This window comes from Callithrix jacchus, chromosome 1 (genome assembly GCF_049354715.1).
Source record: "Callithrix jacchus isolate 240 chromosome 1, calJac240_pri, whole genome shotgun sequence".
Lineage (NCBI taxonomy): Eukaryota > Metazoa > Chordata > Mammalia > Primates > Cebidae > Callithrix > Callithrix jacchus.
In genome coordinates this window covers 37,446,621-37,463,727 of record NC_133502.1, presented here as the reverse complement: position 1 = coordinate 37,463,727, position 17,107 = coordinate 37,446,621, and the positions used below count along the sequence as shown (strand labels likewise).

At 36.2% G+C, this 17,107-nt stretch overlaps 1 protein-coding gene across 3 annotated transcripts in view; it reads right to left on the bottom strand.

Annotated features, from left to right (window-relative positions):
• Window positions 1–1,022: 1,022 nt before the first annotated feature.
• Window positions 1,023–17,107, bottom strand: part of EDNRB (endothelin receptor type B) — a 155,569-nt gene continuing 139,484 nt past the window's right edge. For all 3 annotated transcript variants that reach the window (XM_078340571.1, XM_078340517.1, XM_003731921.6), the window contains 6 exons: window positions 8,939–9,051; window positions 8,599–8,803; window positions 7,103–7,252; window positions 6,295–6,428; window positions 5,636–5,744; window positions 1,023–3,812 (listed from right to left, as the gene is read on the bottom strand). In XM_078340571.1, coding sequence (XP_078196697.1) covers window positions 3,678–3,812; window positions 5,636–5,744; window positions 6,295–6,428; window positions 7,103–7,252; window positions 8,599–8,803; window positions 8,939–9,051 — 846 coding nt within the window. In that variant the 3' untranslated portion in view covers window positions 1,023–3,677. The remainder of the gene's footprint in view (window positions 3,813–5,635; window positions 5,745–6,294; window positions 6,429–7,102; window positions 7,253–8,598; window positions 8,804–8,938; window positions 9,052–17,107) is intronic.

The window sequence follows — 17,107 nt, the reverse complement described above, 5'->3', positions numbered from 1 at the left end:
TTTTTCTGATCATACATACTTCCTTTCTAACATGACAGGGTTATTACTTCTACTCAAGTGAGTCTTGAATCCTGGAAGTGTTCAACCGTACTTCCCAATTTGACTATAGCTACTCAGTCTTTGCGTTTTAAATGTGTGTCATTTCCAAGGCTGACTAATAATGTTTGAAAGGCAGTCAGTCACATCAGAGTCACTGCTTTCTAGAAGAGCTTGACCTCTACAATTTTTGGATTTCTGGACCTCTGCATCTTAAGGCTGCACATCTCCTGGTTTTCTTCGAAGTATCTAAATTATATTTATTCTCCCTACTTTTACTATAATGTATTATGATAGCATCATTACTATGATTATTACTTAATAACTAACTGTTCTAACAACTGTTCAAGAAAACGAAGGCTGTCTTTGGCAACTACTTAACAAGAATATTTCCTATGTTATCCTTTTCTGTCCTTCTCACATGGCCCCTGGGATTCAGAATACTTGTTTCTTGAAGTGCCAGCTAAAATTAGGCAGCTGAAATCCAGCAAAGGTCAGAGATAAATGATAGCATCCCCTGGAATACTAGGCTGGGTTTGACCCTACTATCTGGGAAAAAAGTAATTGCTAATGCTGGATTATTTTTGTTGGATGAAGAAGGAGATTACATGCCAAGAGACACAGACAGGTGAACTTCTGCAGCAATCAACATTTAGTGCTCATTTCATTTTGGCTCAATTAAAGTGTATCATCGTTGTCTCTTATCAAGTAGGGACCTTGCATTTTATGAATTTCATTCCATCTTGCACATAGAGACACTCAAAAGAAGCTTGTGAAATGCAATGAGCAATTCCCTAAACCTCATTCCAAACTTTCATCTTTGCTAAAATGATGATGAAACAGTGAAGTGCTCCAAAGACAGGTAACCAAAGAAAAGAAGACCCAAGAGGCCATTGGAAACCATCATCCAGAAAGTCAACCCTGGGAAGTTGAATGTCTGTCTGTGAATCTTTCTTCATGACAATGAAACACACAGACCAGCCAGAGACTAGAAATGTGGTATTTTAATTGAATAACTTCATACTTTCTTGATAATTTTATTTAACATAAATAATGTCCACTTGTTACTTTTTTATTTCCTTTAAACAGTCAGTATTTAAGGAATTAGAGCCTGTACAGTGAAAAATTAGCTGGTTGTTAAAAAAATTAAATTTTTATTGGTTTCGTTTACATAATAAAAGATCAGTAACAATAGCCACTTTAAGTGACCAAAAAATCCCCCCGATATATAATTAATTTACAGTGTTATATTACAGTTTTATAGTTAGCTACAGCATACTCATGTTTTGCTAAAACTGCATTCCTTTGGCCATATGTAAGCTATCAATACTAAAAGGTATTTGAAAATACATCCACATTAGCAGTAGATAATAAGGGAGAAAATAGGTTAAAATCTTTTATAAATCTTTTGAGCTGTAACATCCATGTTAACAATATTTTTGTCTGTTGTTAAGGTCTTCAATACTAAGAAATGTGTTTTAAAGTTAAACAGTAGCACCTTTTTCTATCTTGGTTTTGATTATGTAAAAAAATTATAATTGTTTCTTAACAGTATGTTAAAATTTTGAATCAAACATTTTTTTAAAAAGCCACTGAAGGCAATTTTATTATAAATAGTGCATATATGCTTATTATGTCCAGTTTCAAAATTTGGCAAGATAATTACAGAACCTGATACTGACATGGGGAAGGAAAGGATATCAGGATGTAAAACATCAGTATATGGTAATAAAAATAATCTAAAATTTAAATAGAAATAAAAATATATTAATAAACTGTGAAAATATTAGTGATCCAAAGTTAATTTAAAATTGAGAGTCTAAAATGTCTTCTATGATAACAGGCCTCTGAGAAAGTGATTGGGATGAAATTAATAAACACGTTGGTGGGTGATTTATAAATAGAATCCATACGGCCTGTGAATTAATTATTATTGCTCTTTCTTTTTGGCCACATTGTTCGGTTTTGGTTACTGTATCATCACATTTGATATTGGGAAACAACATTACTAGTTTATTTCCAGCATGTGGCCCAGTTTACTAAAAGAAAAAAAAATGCAAAAATTTGGGCATATTTTAAGACCGAGTTAAAGCTCTTGGGCCCAATTTATTTCTAAAGTCACTCTGAGAACATTGCACTGTGTTTTGCTGGAACAAAATCAGGACCTTTTGCATTGATGTGACGAGGCAATGACGAACTTCAGGCTAAGAATGGGAATCTGTCCCGATGGGTTTCCTCCTACCCCACCTCATTTCCTCTCTTGTCCATTTTCTCTTGTACATACTTTCACACACATCTCATCTCAAGCTATCCTAAGGCACTTTGCTTAGAAGATCTAAACATCAGGCAGGAATGCACAAAGTTAAGAGGTTCTTACAGTTTCAAAAAGCACTTTTGCCTCATGTCAAGCACACTTTTCTACTGGTTATTTACATAAATAATACAAAAATTAGTAATAATCTTTACAGGTAACTGTTAAATGTACTCATCTGTGTGATTTTGAAAAATTGTATTTTAACTATAGAATTATATGCTAGAGACCATTTTAACTACAGCATGGGTGACAGAAGGTGCTACTTGCCCCTTTGTCATGTGGATACTGCGCCAGGCAGTTCACGGTCTGTCTTATGAGGTCTCTGGCATCTCTCCATCATAAAGCTATGAACACAGGGCCTGCCCTCGCTTAATCATCTACATGCAGTGTATATAGCTAAGTATTTACAGATGACAAGACCAAAGGGAGTTTAAGCTACAACTGTGAAAGAAGAAGATTTTAATCATCCTGAAAAAATTGTAGATAGTATTTTCTTTGCAGGGTATGTGAATGGCAGATTGAAAGAAGTCTTTGGGATAGGCTTTCAACCATTCTGTTTCTCTTTGTGATGTTTGATCTTATCTGAATATAAAGAATGTAATGATTTTCTTTTAAAAAGTATTTTATTTTACATGCAAGTGGCATATATGCCAGTTAGTTACATGCTGCTTGTTTGTAACATGTTGGTTACATTTACAGAATGCTGGGGTTTGGGCTTCTAGTGAAAGGAGTGTAATGATTTTCAGAAAACATCCTTACTCTTTCTGTTACTCCCTCCTGATCATTTAAGTGTTTCTAGTGTCCAAAAAATACACCAACTAAACTGCTCTCTCCTTTGCATCTAATTACAGTCTGATCAATAGTTTGATTAAAAAGTTGTTTTAAAGGATTTTAAAAATTTGAATGAGTAATTTAAACTTCATTTAAAAGTTCTGTTTTACAGTGACTTATTCTTCCTTTGTATCAGATCCACATTAATTTAAAAATAAGTCTTTTGACTAGAAATTCTGAGTGATCTCGTTTTTAAGCCTAAGTGTTGTGTGAATATCCTGGAAGTTATTAAGAGCTGTGTTGAAGTGCTAACTGTAAAAAGTTAAGTGCTTTCACAATGAGGCTTTCTTAATTCCCACTGATTTTCTTTTCATGCTGTAAACAGCTCATAAAATGTCATATGCAGCTATGAGTGTTAAAATGATTACACTTAACATTTTATTAGTATGCTGTGCAAATATATAGTTTTGTTGTTTTGTTTTGGCAAATGTTTCATTTTGTTTTAATGACTTATGTTCAAGATAAAGAAAATGAAATTCATTGAGTAGTTCTTCTTTCAAGATGAGCTGTATTTATTACTGGAACGGAAGTTGTCATATCCGTGATCATTAGCTTTGAACTTTAAGCACGACTGCTTTTCCTCCAAGGACTGTTTTTCTTCAAATGATTGGCACCAGCAGCATAAGCATGACTGCACAAAACAAAGTAACTCATTATATGTTAACATCAGTCACCTTTCCCAACTCTTCCTCCTCGCCAGGGTTCTGACTCTCTTTATGTGATTAGGAGTTCTTGGACCCTTCCATGCTTTTCTATTTTCCCTCTTAAAAGAATATAATCACAGTAGTAGCATATGATAATTGCTGTTAACCAAAAAATGCAGAGAAGAAAAAAACTATATAGTTAAAATTTCTCATCAAGAGAAAGCACCTTTTTTTTTTCTTGAGAGAGTTTTGCTCTTTGCCCAGGCTGGAGTGCAATGACGTGATCTCAGCTCACCGCAACCTCTACCTCCCAGGATCAAGCGATTCTCCTGCCTCAGCTTCCTGAGTAGCTGGGATTACAGTCATGCACAACCATGCCCAGCTAATTTTCTGTTTTTAGTAGAGGTGGAGTTTCTTCATGCTGGTCAGGCTGGTCTTGAATTCCTGACCTCAGGTGATCTACCCGCCTCGGCCTCCCAAAGTGCTGGAATTACAGGAGTGAGCCACTGCATCGAGTGAGCAAGCCACTTTTAATTGATATTTACCCTTAGTTATTTGATAAATATTGTTAATATTTGATAAACATATAATTCAAGACTTTTTGTCATGAAAACAGAAATATTTGAATATACATGAAATAAATTATATACGTGTATATGTGCATGTACTTGAGTATAATTATTTTAGTGAGACTGTACCATATGTATACTCCATAACCTTATACATAGTTTCACACACATCTCATTTCAAGTTACTCTAAGCCACTTTGCTGATGAGATTTAACCTGCTTTTTCTCACTCGACAGCGACATAAATATCTTTCCATGATAATGAATTTAATACTGCTTTGGTATTTTTTCAGCCATGTTATTCTCATGTGTCTTTTCAATATTGTTAAACAATAAGGTTATATAGTATAAAAGCACCTCAGTTTTCTTCATCCAATTTTTGTCTTGAAACTTTTTTAAATCTAAAATTTTGTTCATTCTGTTTGTCTTCTGTTCATTCTATATGTAAAAGGAAATGGCAAGTCCACTATTTTATATTCTATAAAATGAGGGTGTTGATCCTGATGAAAGTTATCTTCCAGCTCTAAAATTTGAGTTACGAGTGGGCAAAGAATGTTATAGGCTGCCTTAGTGTTTACAAGGAAGCTACTTTCTTAGCTTTCCAGTAGTGTAATACCAGGGACAAATAGATTATTTTCATATCAGGGGAGGGGATAGTTTATTTCCTGTTAGATTGCTGAAGGAGTGAATGAATAGAAGGAGGATAAAATGCAAGCAGCTTGAAGAAGGAATAATAATACACATTTCATATTGAACAGCACATTACTGTTATACAAAAAGGTAGAAAGAGGTAAAACCGAAACTAATTTTGTTTACCTTGCTATTCTCATAGTCCATGTGAAAAAGAAACTAATTTAGTTACAATACAAATTGTGGCTGTGTAGTCCAAAATCTACCAAAAACAGGAAACAGTGTATTTAAATTCATGTTTAGTCCTTATTTAATTATGTGATGTCTATCAGACATCAAGGCATATAATTTTTATTACTTTTTGGAACAATTCCATGAGTATAACTGATTGGCTGAGGCAGTAGGAAGTAGCTGACTAGGATTTATAGGCAAAAATCAATTATAGTGATTTATAAGCAAAAGCCGTATTTAAAAAAATCATCCATCATGTAAATAAAGGGAAACTATAAAATAATTTACTAGATCTCTCTGGACAGATATATTAATAGTTTTGAAAGCTTATATTTGATGCCATATTACGAAGAGGCTTTTGATTTTGGAATATTCTCTTACCTTAAAGCAGTTTTTGAATCTTTTGCTGACCAAATACAGAGCAATTGGGTTAATGCAGGAATTCAGTGAGGCCATGTTGATGCCAATGTAGTCCAATACCAACAGAAAGCTGCAACAAAATTACCCAAAATGTGTCTGTGAAAAATATGCTATTCTGAACATGTATTCATTGTAGACTTCTGTGCTTTTGTAAGGGGAAAAAAATACCAATATACAGTAGTTCTAAATGTATCACTCGTCTTTGCTAATAATGATCTCTGCCTGTCTCTATCTCTGTCTCTGTCTCCTTCTGTCTCTAGTATCTACTGACCTCCCTCCATTTCTCCTTGCCAGGCCCAATTCTTCTCTTTTACAATAAAATCTCATTTGGAAGTATTAAGGCTGGCTGAAAAGAAATAATTTACAAACCACAGCGGAGAATTGGATCTGATGTTTTCCACCTTGCCACTCACTCATCATCTTGACAACTCTGGCTGTCTCCTGTGTTCTTCATAATCCCCCTTCCCCGCCCCTCTCAACAGGACCTCAGATAAAAACTGGGAGTCTCAGGGCTTCCTAAGGGTTAGAAAATAGTAGTCTCTCTGCCTATAAAACGGATTAATGGAAACACTTCTGAGTGGCATTTGTTTTCAAAATCATTTCTATTTTGCCTTTCTTACCTCAACAGTTCACATCTATTGGGATCATTCTGATCATAAAGAGTGAGCTTCAGAATCCTGCTGAGATGGAGGGGAAGCCAACAGAGGGCAAAGACAAGGACCAGGCAAAAGACGGTTTTGGCCACTTCTCGTCTCTGAAATAAATCCAGAGTCAGACTCTTTAAAGATGGCTCATTATATTCATAGCATTCTCTCTTCTAAAACAATAGTTAATATTGCCTTCAAAAAGTTGGCTGTGTACAATGGCTCACACCTATAATCCCAGCACTTTGGGAGGCTGAGGTGGGTGGATCATGAGGTCAGGAGTTCAAGACCAGCCTGGCCAACATGGTAAAACCTCGTCGCTACTAAAAATAAATTAGCTAGGTGTGGTGGCATGTGCTTGTAATCCCAGCTACTCAGGAGGCTGAGGCAGGGAATCACTTGAACCCAGGAGGCAGAGGTTGCAGTGAGCTGAGATAGTGCCACTGTACTATAGCCTGGGTGACAGAGTGAGACTCCATCTCAAAAAAAAAAAAAAAAAAAAAAAAAAGAAATAAAAGTCAGTGACGTGTAAAAACTCAAGACACTGAGCTTTAAATTGACTAGAGATTCATTTTTAAAAGTACTGATTCTCCCTACATCCTTTTAGATTATATAGAATATCTCTAAATAAATAATATAAAAATACTCTTTATATATTCAAAACTACCAGAAGCAAGAAAAAGGAAATATGCTCGGTATATAATAATGTTAGTTTATCATCATAAGTTTCATATTCATAATTATGATTACAACCATGAGTCATCAAATATTTGTATTTTCTTACCTGCTTTAGGTGATCATTTAAAGCAATCTGCATGCCGCTTTTCTTTCTCAACATTTCGCAGGTCATCAGGGTATAGAAGGACGCAGTGATGGCCAGTGGCAAGCAGAAATAGAAACTGAATAGCCACCAATCTTTTGCTGTCTTGTAAAACTATGGGGATGAGAGAATTTTTATAATTAATACTCCTTTAGAAGAAAATCTTATGTAATGAATGTTAAAAAAAAATTCATCAGGGAACGATTATCTTTTAAATTAGATCAGTTTATATATACTATGTAGAAACTTTCAGACCACACTTGCTCAACAAATAAATACCCATGTTAAATAAAACTAATTTCCCTAAAAGGTATTTCAGTTCTCTAAGATAATGTGTTATAAGCATGCATAAAAACGTAAGCAGTTAGGCAAAATTTGAAATAGTTGGTAATTCAGTGTTTTGTCTTCACATAAGAAAGTTAACCTTAGAGTATTCTTTGTGTGAAACATATCACCTAAATACTATATATATATAAAGTGTTTAGATGAAGTTCTCACTTTTTAACAAGTATGTTTAATGGGAACAAAAAATATGAGAAGGTCTAGGTTAACCATTTAGCTAAGTAACAATCTAACCTCTCAAAAAGTTAAAAACTGCTTTTGACTTATATCTCTTATACTTTTTCTTCTCTGTTATCTTTTTCATTTTGGTTTAGATGTCTGTGTTGGAGAGAAATTTATGTAACGTAGGCAACACATTTTTTTCCTTTTTACTAATAAGAAACAAGAAGATAGCAATTTCATATTCAATTTCACATTATGTCCTTTATTCTTTTACTTAGCATGATATATAGAGTACATAACGTTTTAATTAATCTCCTTATATATACAATGGAAAATAATCATTGGGAATAGACTAGCCCCCTTTGCATTAATTTCTCCTAACTCATTCTGTTAGGAAGAACCTTTTACCCACAGGATCTATCTTCTGGAAACCAGCATCACTATTCTTTTTCTATTCACTAATCAAATGCTCTTTAATAAATTACCAGAATGAAGAGTTTCTTGCAATGGTAGCTTTTTCTTTGGCATCAAAGACAGAAAGAGGGGAGTCTTGCCATTCTGAATCCATCCATATCAGGGTGACTTCAATCTGAACATCTGCTGGACCATCCTCTCCTCTGACAACTACAGTGCTATCTTGTGTAGAATCTGTAGTAGTTGTCAGTTCTTATGGGGCTTTGGGTAGAAAAGCTATAAATTCACATCAATTCTCTCATGTGAACTTGGTTTATCTGTGCCGCTGAGATTAAGGGGATTCTTAGAGAGGTAGTGATCTATCTTCTTGCAGCTTGAGCCATTGGTCACCATTAACTCCACAGTCCTTGGATTTATACTCTTAATTTGTGCCAAGGACAGTCATAAATCAATAGTTTCTCAAGGAGTGGTGAACAGGGGGAAAACAGCTAAATATTTATAAGGGAAGACCAGAAAGAAAAATTAAAAAATGAAAAATTTACCTGCATGAAAGCTGTCTTCTGAACGGGATTAAGGAAACAGATTCGCAGATAACTTCCTTTGTAGTCCATCGTAATCAAATCAAAACCTATGGCTTCAGGGACAGCCAGAACCACAGAGACCACCCAAATTAAAACAATTTCTACGGCTGTCCATTTCGGAACCCCAATTCCTTTAATTCTACTCCAAGAAGCAACAGCTCGATATCTGAAAGTAAAAATAGAATTGTATTTTAAGCTGGCATGCCTTAGTTTTATTGAACTACATAGTTTATTTTCTAAATAACATGGAAAACAATAGTATAGTGTTCAGAATATACTTGGCTTAAATAGAAGCTTCTACCTGTCAATACTTAGAGCACATAGACTCAGCACAGTGATTCCCACGGAGGCTTTCTGTATGAAAGGTACCAGCTTACACATCTCAGCTCCAAAAGGCCAGTCCTCTGCAAGCAGCTGCATTGTGGAGACATGAAACTCGTTAGAGGGTTTCATAAGATGGCTTCTGAATTGTATCACTTAGTGCAGAGTAATTAACATACAGAATAGGATAAATTCTGATTTTCATTCTTTTTCTCATGGACTACTTCTTTGAAAAGCACCATTCTTTGATAAATCTATGGGACGGGAAAGTATGTTGGGACTGATGAAAATGCAGCCAGCTTACAAGAAGTCATCATGAGTTCTTAGAGTTAGCTTAGAGTTCAGATCACCTCATCAGAGCAAACTTGGGCCAGTTGCTTAAGTTCTTCCTGAAAATTGAACCTGTATATTGTCACAGAGTCATAAATGCCCAGGTCATGGCCAAAGCGAAAGACAGGTTAATGAAAATTGAATGATAAATAGTCCTTAGCTGAGGAGACCTGACTTCCCTTCTGAAGTAGTACTTCATGCAGAACAGCATGTGCATTCATACACTTGATCTTCACTGTAGTCGGTTTACCTAACTGAACGGTATTTCAGTTGGCGTAGCCACGCAGTTGTGCGCACACACCAGGCGCATTCCTGCTTCAGGTTTCATTCTAGGTCCTTCCTTATCCTAGAAGGCTCTTTCGCCACAGACTCACTTGGTTGACTCCTTTACCTCCTTCAGGTCTTGCTCAGATTTCATAGTTTCAACATGACTTCCCTTGATCACACTATTAGATGCAGTAACCAGCCAGGCATCCCCATCTCCCTACGTTCCTTTCCTTTTAAGCCATAGTCTATCAATTCCTGTGGCAGATGACATTAACTTATTTGTTTGCTTCGTCTTTTCTGTCTGGATCCCTGGAGTGTAAGACAGACTGTGAGCTCCACAACTGCCTAGAACAGTGCCTGACACATAGCAGATGTTTAATATTAACAGTGCTTGATTCATAGACTCTAAACTATAACAGGGACTGGCTATATAAGGAGCAAGAAGACATAGTTATTGCTATTTTGTATATATATACATGCATATATATAATATGTAACATATGTAACATGTATATCTATGTACATATATATATTTCTCTTTATCTGATTGCAGACTATACAACCATCTATTATTAAATGTGGTTATTTTCTTTCTTAGGACAACTTGGTGTGTCCCAGGCTGGTAAATGAATCACTTTAGGTAAACATCTGGATCAAATGTTCATGAGGTTTGAAAATAAAGAAAAGTATTTCAATTTCATGGGTCTTAAAAATATTTTAAAAAACAATTTTCACAACCAGTGAAAATTATTTTGAGACACAATGGAGTCTTTTCATCCTTTCACTAGTAGTGAAGACTCTACTGAGTTTGTCAAGCTGAGTTGATTGTTTTATAATTAGAATGATGCCAAAGTCTAAAGTGTGTGTCTTATTATGAATTTGACTTGGAGATTCAACATAGGACTAATTTCATTTCTAAGTTAGATATCAAAACTTATACAGACATGTGGGACAAAAGTTAGCAGACTTATCATACTTATGGCTAATGTGGGATCCTGAAGACCTACAGGGCCAGGCAGGTAACACAGAGAAGTGGAGGGTGCCAGGTCTCAGGAAGTCATTGGTGTCAGGAAGATGATAGGGAGTGGTGGGGTCTGGGGTGAACTTTGTCTGAAAGGAGTAGTTGCTAATAAATACCATACACTGTTTGCTAAGGAACTCCAAATACGAAAATCTCTCGATTTTTCAAAAGAACCCAGATTCGAATTTTTATATGGATCATCTCACAATTTATAAAAGTTCAGTTTATATATTTTTTAAAAGAAAACCCTCTCGGATAACATTGTTTTACCAAAATACATCTGTGTGCCGTCATAGCCTCTTTCTTGTGACTTCTGAGTTAATCAACCAACTAATAACTCTGCTTATTCATTCATTCAATAAATATTTATTGAGCATTCACTATGTGTCAGACACCATTCTGAGCATTACTACTCTCGTGGAGTTTACAGTCTAGTGAGGGAGGCTGTTAAACAGAGACTGTGATCATATTGAGTGAGGGTGAGATTTGAGGTGTTTTCTTGATAAGCTTCTCAGCAACATCACTCTGAAGAGGCAACATTTGAGGAGGGACTTGACTGAAATAAGATAGTAAGCCATGTGAAGAGCATTCTAGGCAGAGGCAAGAGCATGTGCAAATGCCCTGAGGTCAAAATAAGCCTGGTGAACTGGAGGTACAGCAATGAGGCTGCTGGCTACTAAAGCTGGAGAAGAGTGACCCAGGCCAAATGCATGGAAAATGAAGATGTAGAGGGAAGAGTTTGAATGTTTTCTTGAGGGAATTCATTGCAAGGTTTGGAGAAAAGAAATGGCATGATCTAACATATTTTTCAAGAGATCACTGTTGCTGCCCAGTGTAGAATAGAATGTGGATCCAAGAAAGGAAGCACTGATGAGAACTGGTGGTAAGTAGGACCCTGTGTGCCCTGAGGCTGGGGAGAGTAGGGTATAGGCTATATATATTTTAAGGGTGGAGCTAGCTAGCAGGACTAGCTGACAGATTGGACACATGATATGAAGAGTCAGGACATTCATAGAGGTTTATCACATGCATGTGATTCCCCAGTTACTGAAATGGGGGAGACTCAGTGCACCACAGGTCTGAACCAGCTTTGAACTCACACTGCTTTAAAAGAACCGCCAATTGCCCTTAGAAATAAGAATTAAAATTATCCAACTGGTTGCAAGTATTGTGCTAGACCCAACCTGGTATAAATTATTCAGACAATATTCCGATATTGATTACTCCTCTCTTCAAAACATGAAGCTTAATTTCCCTCCCTCTGAATGTGGGTTGGACTTCGTGATTTGCTTTTAATGAATAGAATGTAACAAACGTGATGATGTATGATGTCTGAGACTAGTTCCTAAAGAGCATCATGGCTTCCTCTCTCTTGGGTCACTTATTCTGGGAAAGGCCAGCTGCCATGTCATGAGGATACTCAACCACCATTTGGAGAGGCCAAATGGCAAAGCACTAAGGCCTCTTGAAAACAACAAGCACGAATTTGCCAGGTCTGTGAATAAGAGGATCCATGAGCCTTAGTCAAACCTTTGGATGACTGCAGCCCCAGCCAGTATTTTGAGTGCAACTCCTTGAGAGACCTTGAGCCGGGGCCACCCAGCTAAGCCACTCCAAAATTCCCAAAGCAAAGACACAGTGTGATTTAATAAATATTTACTGTTTTAAGCCACTACATTGTAGGGTCATTTGTTACTCTTCATTTGGAAACCAACATGCTTGTCTTTCGTTGCTCACTTAAGTGAGTAGTGTATCCACATTTGAACCCAGATGGTCTTGAGTTTTTGCTTACAAACACTATAACCTGCCTGACAATGTTTTGAAGAAGGTGATCTTTCAAAAAAAGTTTAAATTTAAATCAAATATTATTTTTTAAACCTATAGTTATGTGTCAAATAGTGGTAAAATATCTAGATGCAGAGCAAAATCCTCTGCTCACTTAGTGCTATGGTTAACTTTATGTGTTAACTTGACCAGCCACAGGTTGCCCAATAAAACATTTATTTCTGGGTATGTCTGTGAGGATGTGTCTAGAAGAAATTAGCATATGAATTTGTGGAACTCAGTATAGCTGATTGCTTTCCACGAGGTAGGTGGGCATTATCCAATGTGTTAAGGGCCTGAACAGAACAAAAGGCAGAGGCAGAAGGAATTTGCCTCTTTTTCTTCCTTTCTGATCTGGAATGCCTCATTTCATCTCCTCTGGCCCTCAGAATGGTTTCTCAGGCCTTTGGACTTGGACTGAATTACACTACTGGCTTTCCCATGTTTGCAGCTTACAGATGGCCGATTATGGGACTTCTCAGCCTCTATAATATTATAAACTGATTTCTCATTATCTATTTATCTGCCTACCTGTCTGCCTATCTATCAATCTACCTATCCATCCTACAGGTTCTGTTTCTGTGGAGAACCCTGACTAATCCTCCTAGTTACTTTATTCAAATAATGTCCAAACATTTGGATATTTTAAAATATTTTATTTTGTCTTAAATTATTTCCAAATATGTTAATATTTTTATCCTGTGGGTGCCACTATCAGAATAATCAAGATGAATGAGCACCAAGACCTTTGAAAGGAAAGAAGTCTGGCTGATGAAAATGAGCTCTGCACTTAATCCAGGCCATGTTTTGAGGTCTCCATTGCTTTTGGCTCAGCCTAGAAATTGGATTATTGCTCTTCATACCACTGGAGGCCTGCAGCCCAACCTCTGACCCAAGCTATCACAGAAGACAGGGAAGCACAAACTGAAAACAGTAATAATGCTCTTCAAGCTCAACAGAGAGATAGAAATACAATCACAACAGAGAGATTACAGTTTTCTAGTCTACACTTTTGAAGAGAAAGAGACTAAAAAAAAAGAGCATTAACATTCATCAGCTTTCAGCATTTCATGCTTTCAATTCAGAACTGGAGGTATTGGTTCTGGAAGGCCACAGAAGATGCAGGAAGAGCATGCACTGTTGCTTCCATTTTTTTGCAGTGAGAAGGATGGCTTTGGCAAGACTCTATATGCTCTTCCTGTAAAAAGCTTAACCTCTGCCTCACTGATCAGAAGCCTTTGTGGAGACACAGCAAAGCCTGATACTCTTGATGCTCATCTCTGTCATCTTAATAGCCTCTAGCAAGAAAGTCTTTAGGAAGCAAGTTAATGCTTGAAACTTATCTAAAATATAAGGGCATCCACCTGTTTAATGCAAAAAAGTAGTCCTGGGTGGGGAAAAACTATGAAGTTTTGCCAAAAAAAAAAATTACTCTCAACCAAGATGCCGTCTTTAAAATCTGGTGAGAGATTTTTCTTATAGTAGGTGTGTATGAGTCTTAGACATTCATTTCTTCTTCATTCTTTGGGAAAAATGACAACATCTAACATCTGTATAGTTTGAAGTCTAATGATAGGGCTTTCCCCACTGAAGAGAAAATGGATTCACTTTATTCCAAGAGGGAGCAACTCTTAACTTTAAACCCAGCAACAACAACACATTCCTTATTCCCTATTTTTAGTTTTTTCTTCTGACTTTACCCCATTAAATTAGATAACTTAAGGGCGAGGTCTGAACAGTGAAGATAATTCAAACATGTCATCAAAAGGCAGTCTCTCTGATCGCAAAAAGGAGGTTTAGAGTTCAATATTGACACTATGTCCCTTCCACATAAATTAAAATTTTAAATCCTGTTTAAAATTCAGTTGAATTTATGTTACCTAAAATTTATCAAATATGAGCCAGTTGGCAAATACATAACTGGCAAACTGGCACTGCTTTTCATATCATAATGTCTCATCTAACTGAGTAGCCTTTGTTAAGTCCTGCTGGCAATGTGGTGTCCATTTGACAAAATGATAGCCTGTGTTTGTGCTGACCCATTTTACCCCAAGGCTTATACAGCTTCTCTAGAACATTTCTTTCGGACAGTAAACACAAATAAATAAATAAACACTAGATTGAAAAAAGATGTGACCATTACTGGCTAAAAGACTTCTATTCAAGAGAACCATGATTTTATAACTTTACAGTGGAACAGCTGCTTGAGAAAGAAACCAGAGAATTCAAATAAATTATTCTACTACATTATAAAGTCATTTTTATATTATAGTTTAAAATATTTCTAAAACGATAAATAGTATGAATAAGAAATATTCTTATTTATTTGAGAGTTTTGTGAAGCGAATCCTACAAAATCTCTTCAACTGAGAGATTTACAGTTTTCATTTCTCTTTCTAATTAAAAATCATGTACTTAAGGTATTAAATGGAGAAAAAAAAATCCTGTTAACAGACACCCTTGTTAATGCCAAAAGGCATCAAGCCCCATAAAGTCAGGAAATGCCAAAGTTAACCATCTTGCACAAGCAAATGTTCACTCACCTCATTAACCATAGATAGCATTTCCTTTTTCTGTATTAAATTACAAGTATACATTGACCTTTAACTGTTTGTTTCAGAATATTCCACAACATTTATAAGGCCTAGCACAGTGCTTGACACCCAGCAGTCACTCATTCAATGCTTGCTGAATACTGATGAATGGATGAGTGAATGAATGAATTTGATCATATGGCAGAAATCATCTATGATAAAACATTTGTCATAAGCTTTTCAGTTCTCATATTCTACATATATTCTTTAGAGAATTGACATGACTGTATATTTACTATTTATATATTCTAGTCCTGATAATCAGGTCTTGGCACATGGAATTGGAAACTCTAGAATTGAGGCTTGAAGGTGGGCTGGACTCTTGTTGGAGTTCTGCTCTTCCATGCAGTCCGGAAAATGTAAAGAGAAAAATTCCTCTCACCCTCTCTCTCCTACTCAAACTTGTCAAGGCAATGACTGATATGAAACAGAACCTACTGTTTCTCACTATGTAATGGGATTCTGTGAGGAGGTTTAGTTGTGGAGAGGATTGTGAGTTTCATGGAAGTAGATGCAGTATTGTAAGAGATAATTGTTTTAGAGGGTGAGTGGTGTAATTAAGAAGACAACCAGGGTTACTTTGCCAGACTGCAGTCTATTCCATCTTGTGATAAACTGAACATTTCTTTAAATGACTGGCATTATATAAATGTTTTCACAGTAAGAGTCAAACAAGGAAAATAATGGAATGGCTGCATTTCACAACTTTGGGAAAGGGTGTATTCTGTTTTTATCTCTGTTTCCTGTAGTAGATAAGAGCTTTTCTGTGCTTGAACTAGAGTTTTAATAAGATAGGACCCCTTCATTCAAGGACTTCCGTGTCAGAACTCTCTCTGTATTGATACATAGAGAAATAATTCAAAGTAAGCTTTGAATTTGAAGTCAATATGCTGGTCGAGTGCTTGGAATTTTTTTTTCTTGACATACAGTGCACCTATGCCCTGAAGGACAACTATAAATTACAATTTCTACCCTGAGTCCCTCAAAGTGCACTTAATCACTTAAAGATTAGGCTATGTGAGTTAGAAATATGTGAGTCAGAAATAACGTTAGCTTATCCCCCAGTGGTACCATCTCAATAGATTACAATATGTACAGTGCCCCCTAGAGTTGTGCAAGGCAGCGGTTCTGTGCATGGGAATCTATTTCATGCACATCCACAAAACAGAGGCCTTTTCACAGCTCTGGAAAGATTCCTACAAGCTGAAATAGAAAAATGGCTTATGTCAATGAATTAAAGTTCTTGAAACAAAATCTCTAAGAGAAACAAAGAGATAGAAAACAATTTTTAAAAATATTTCGTAAGAGAAATTGAAATTTACCTCAAATATATTTTCCTGCCAGAAATTTATTTCTAAGTCTGTGACAGGCCAGGAAAGAAATTGATTGCTCCTCTCTTATCTGATTTAAGAATATATCTACAGTTTGAGCTTTAAAACTTTTACTGACACGTTACACATTTTGAAAAGATCCAACTAAGAGAAATAACAAAGCCCATTTACAAACCTGGCCTATTATTAGATTCATTTATCTGAATGGGATCTTCTAAGATCACTGGTGACGCCTGAAGAAACTGAAGAATGAGAACCTGAGGGCCTCCAGGCTCAGAACAAGACTTGCAAATTAGATGAAGTCAACAAACTCTAGGAAGTAACTTCATGCCATATTTACACCTAATTATCTGTGGACTATCTTATTGGATACTGATGAGCTATGATCAGAAAATGTCGATGACCATGGAATCTGAAAGCCCTTTAAGATAGTCTGAAAACACTGAGCAGGAAGAAGACAGCACATAGTGGAAACATTCTGAGGATAGTTTTCCTTCTTTCTGGAAACTACAATAAAACTCAAGAAGAGAGAGGTAGGCGAAAAGACGGCAGGTCAGCAGGCATGAGTACAGTTTTGAGCCTCGATAGGGGAGACTTGCTTGAGAAATGCTTCAATTTTGCTAATACATTTCTGACTCAAGAATGATCTCTTCTGTCTTCTCCCTTCACCCCATCTCCTCTCTCTCTCCCTCTCTCCCATCTACCACCACATTTTGGCCATTTTCTTGTTCCTTTGCATTTTCACCAGAGGCCCTATAGGGAAGGATAAATAACTCTCTAAA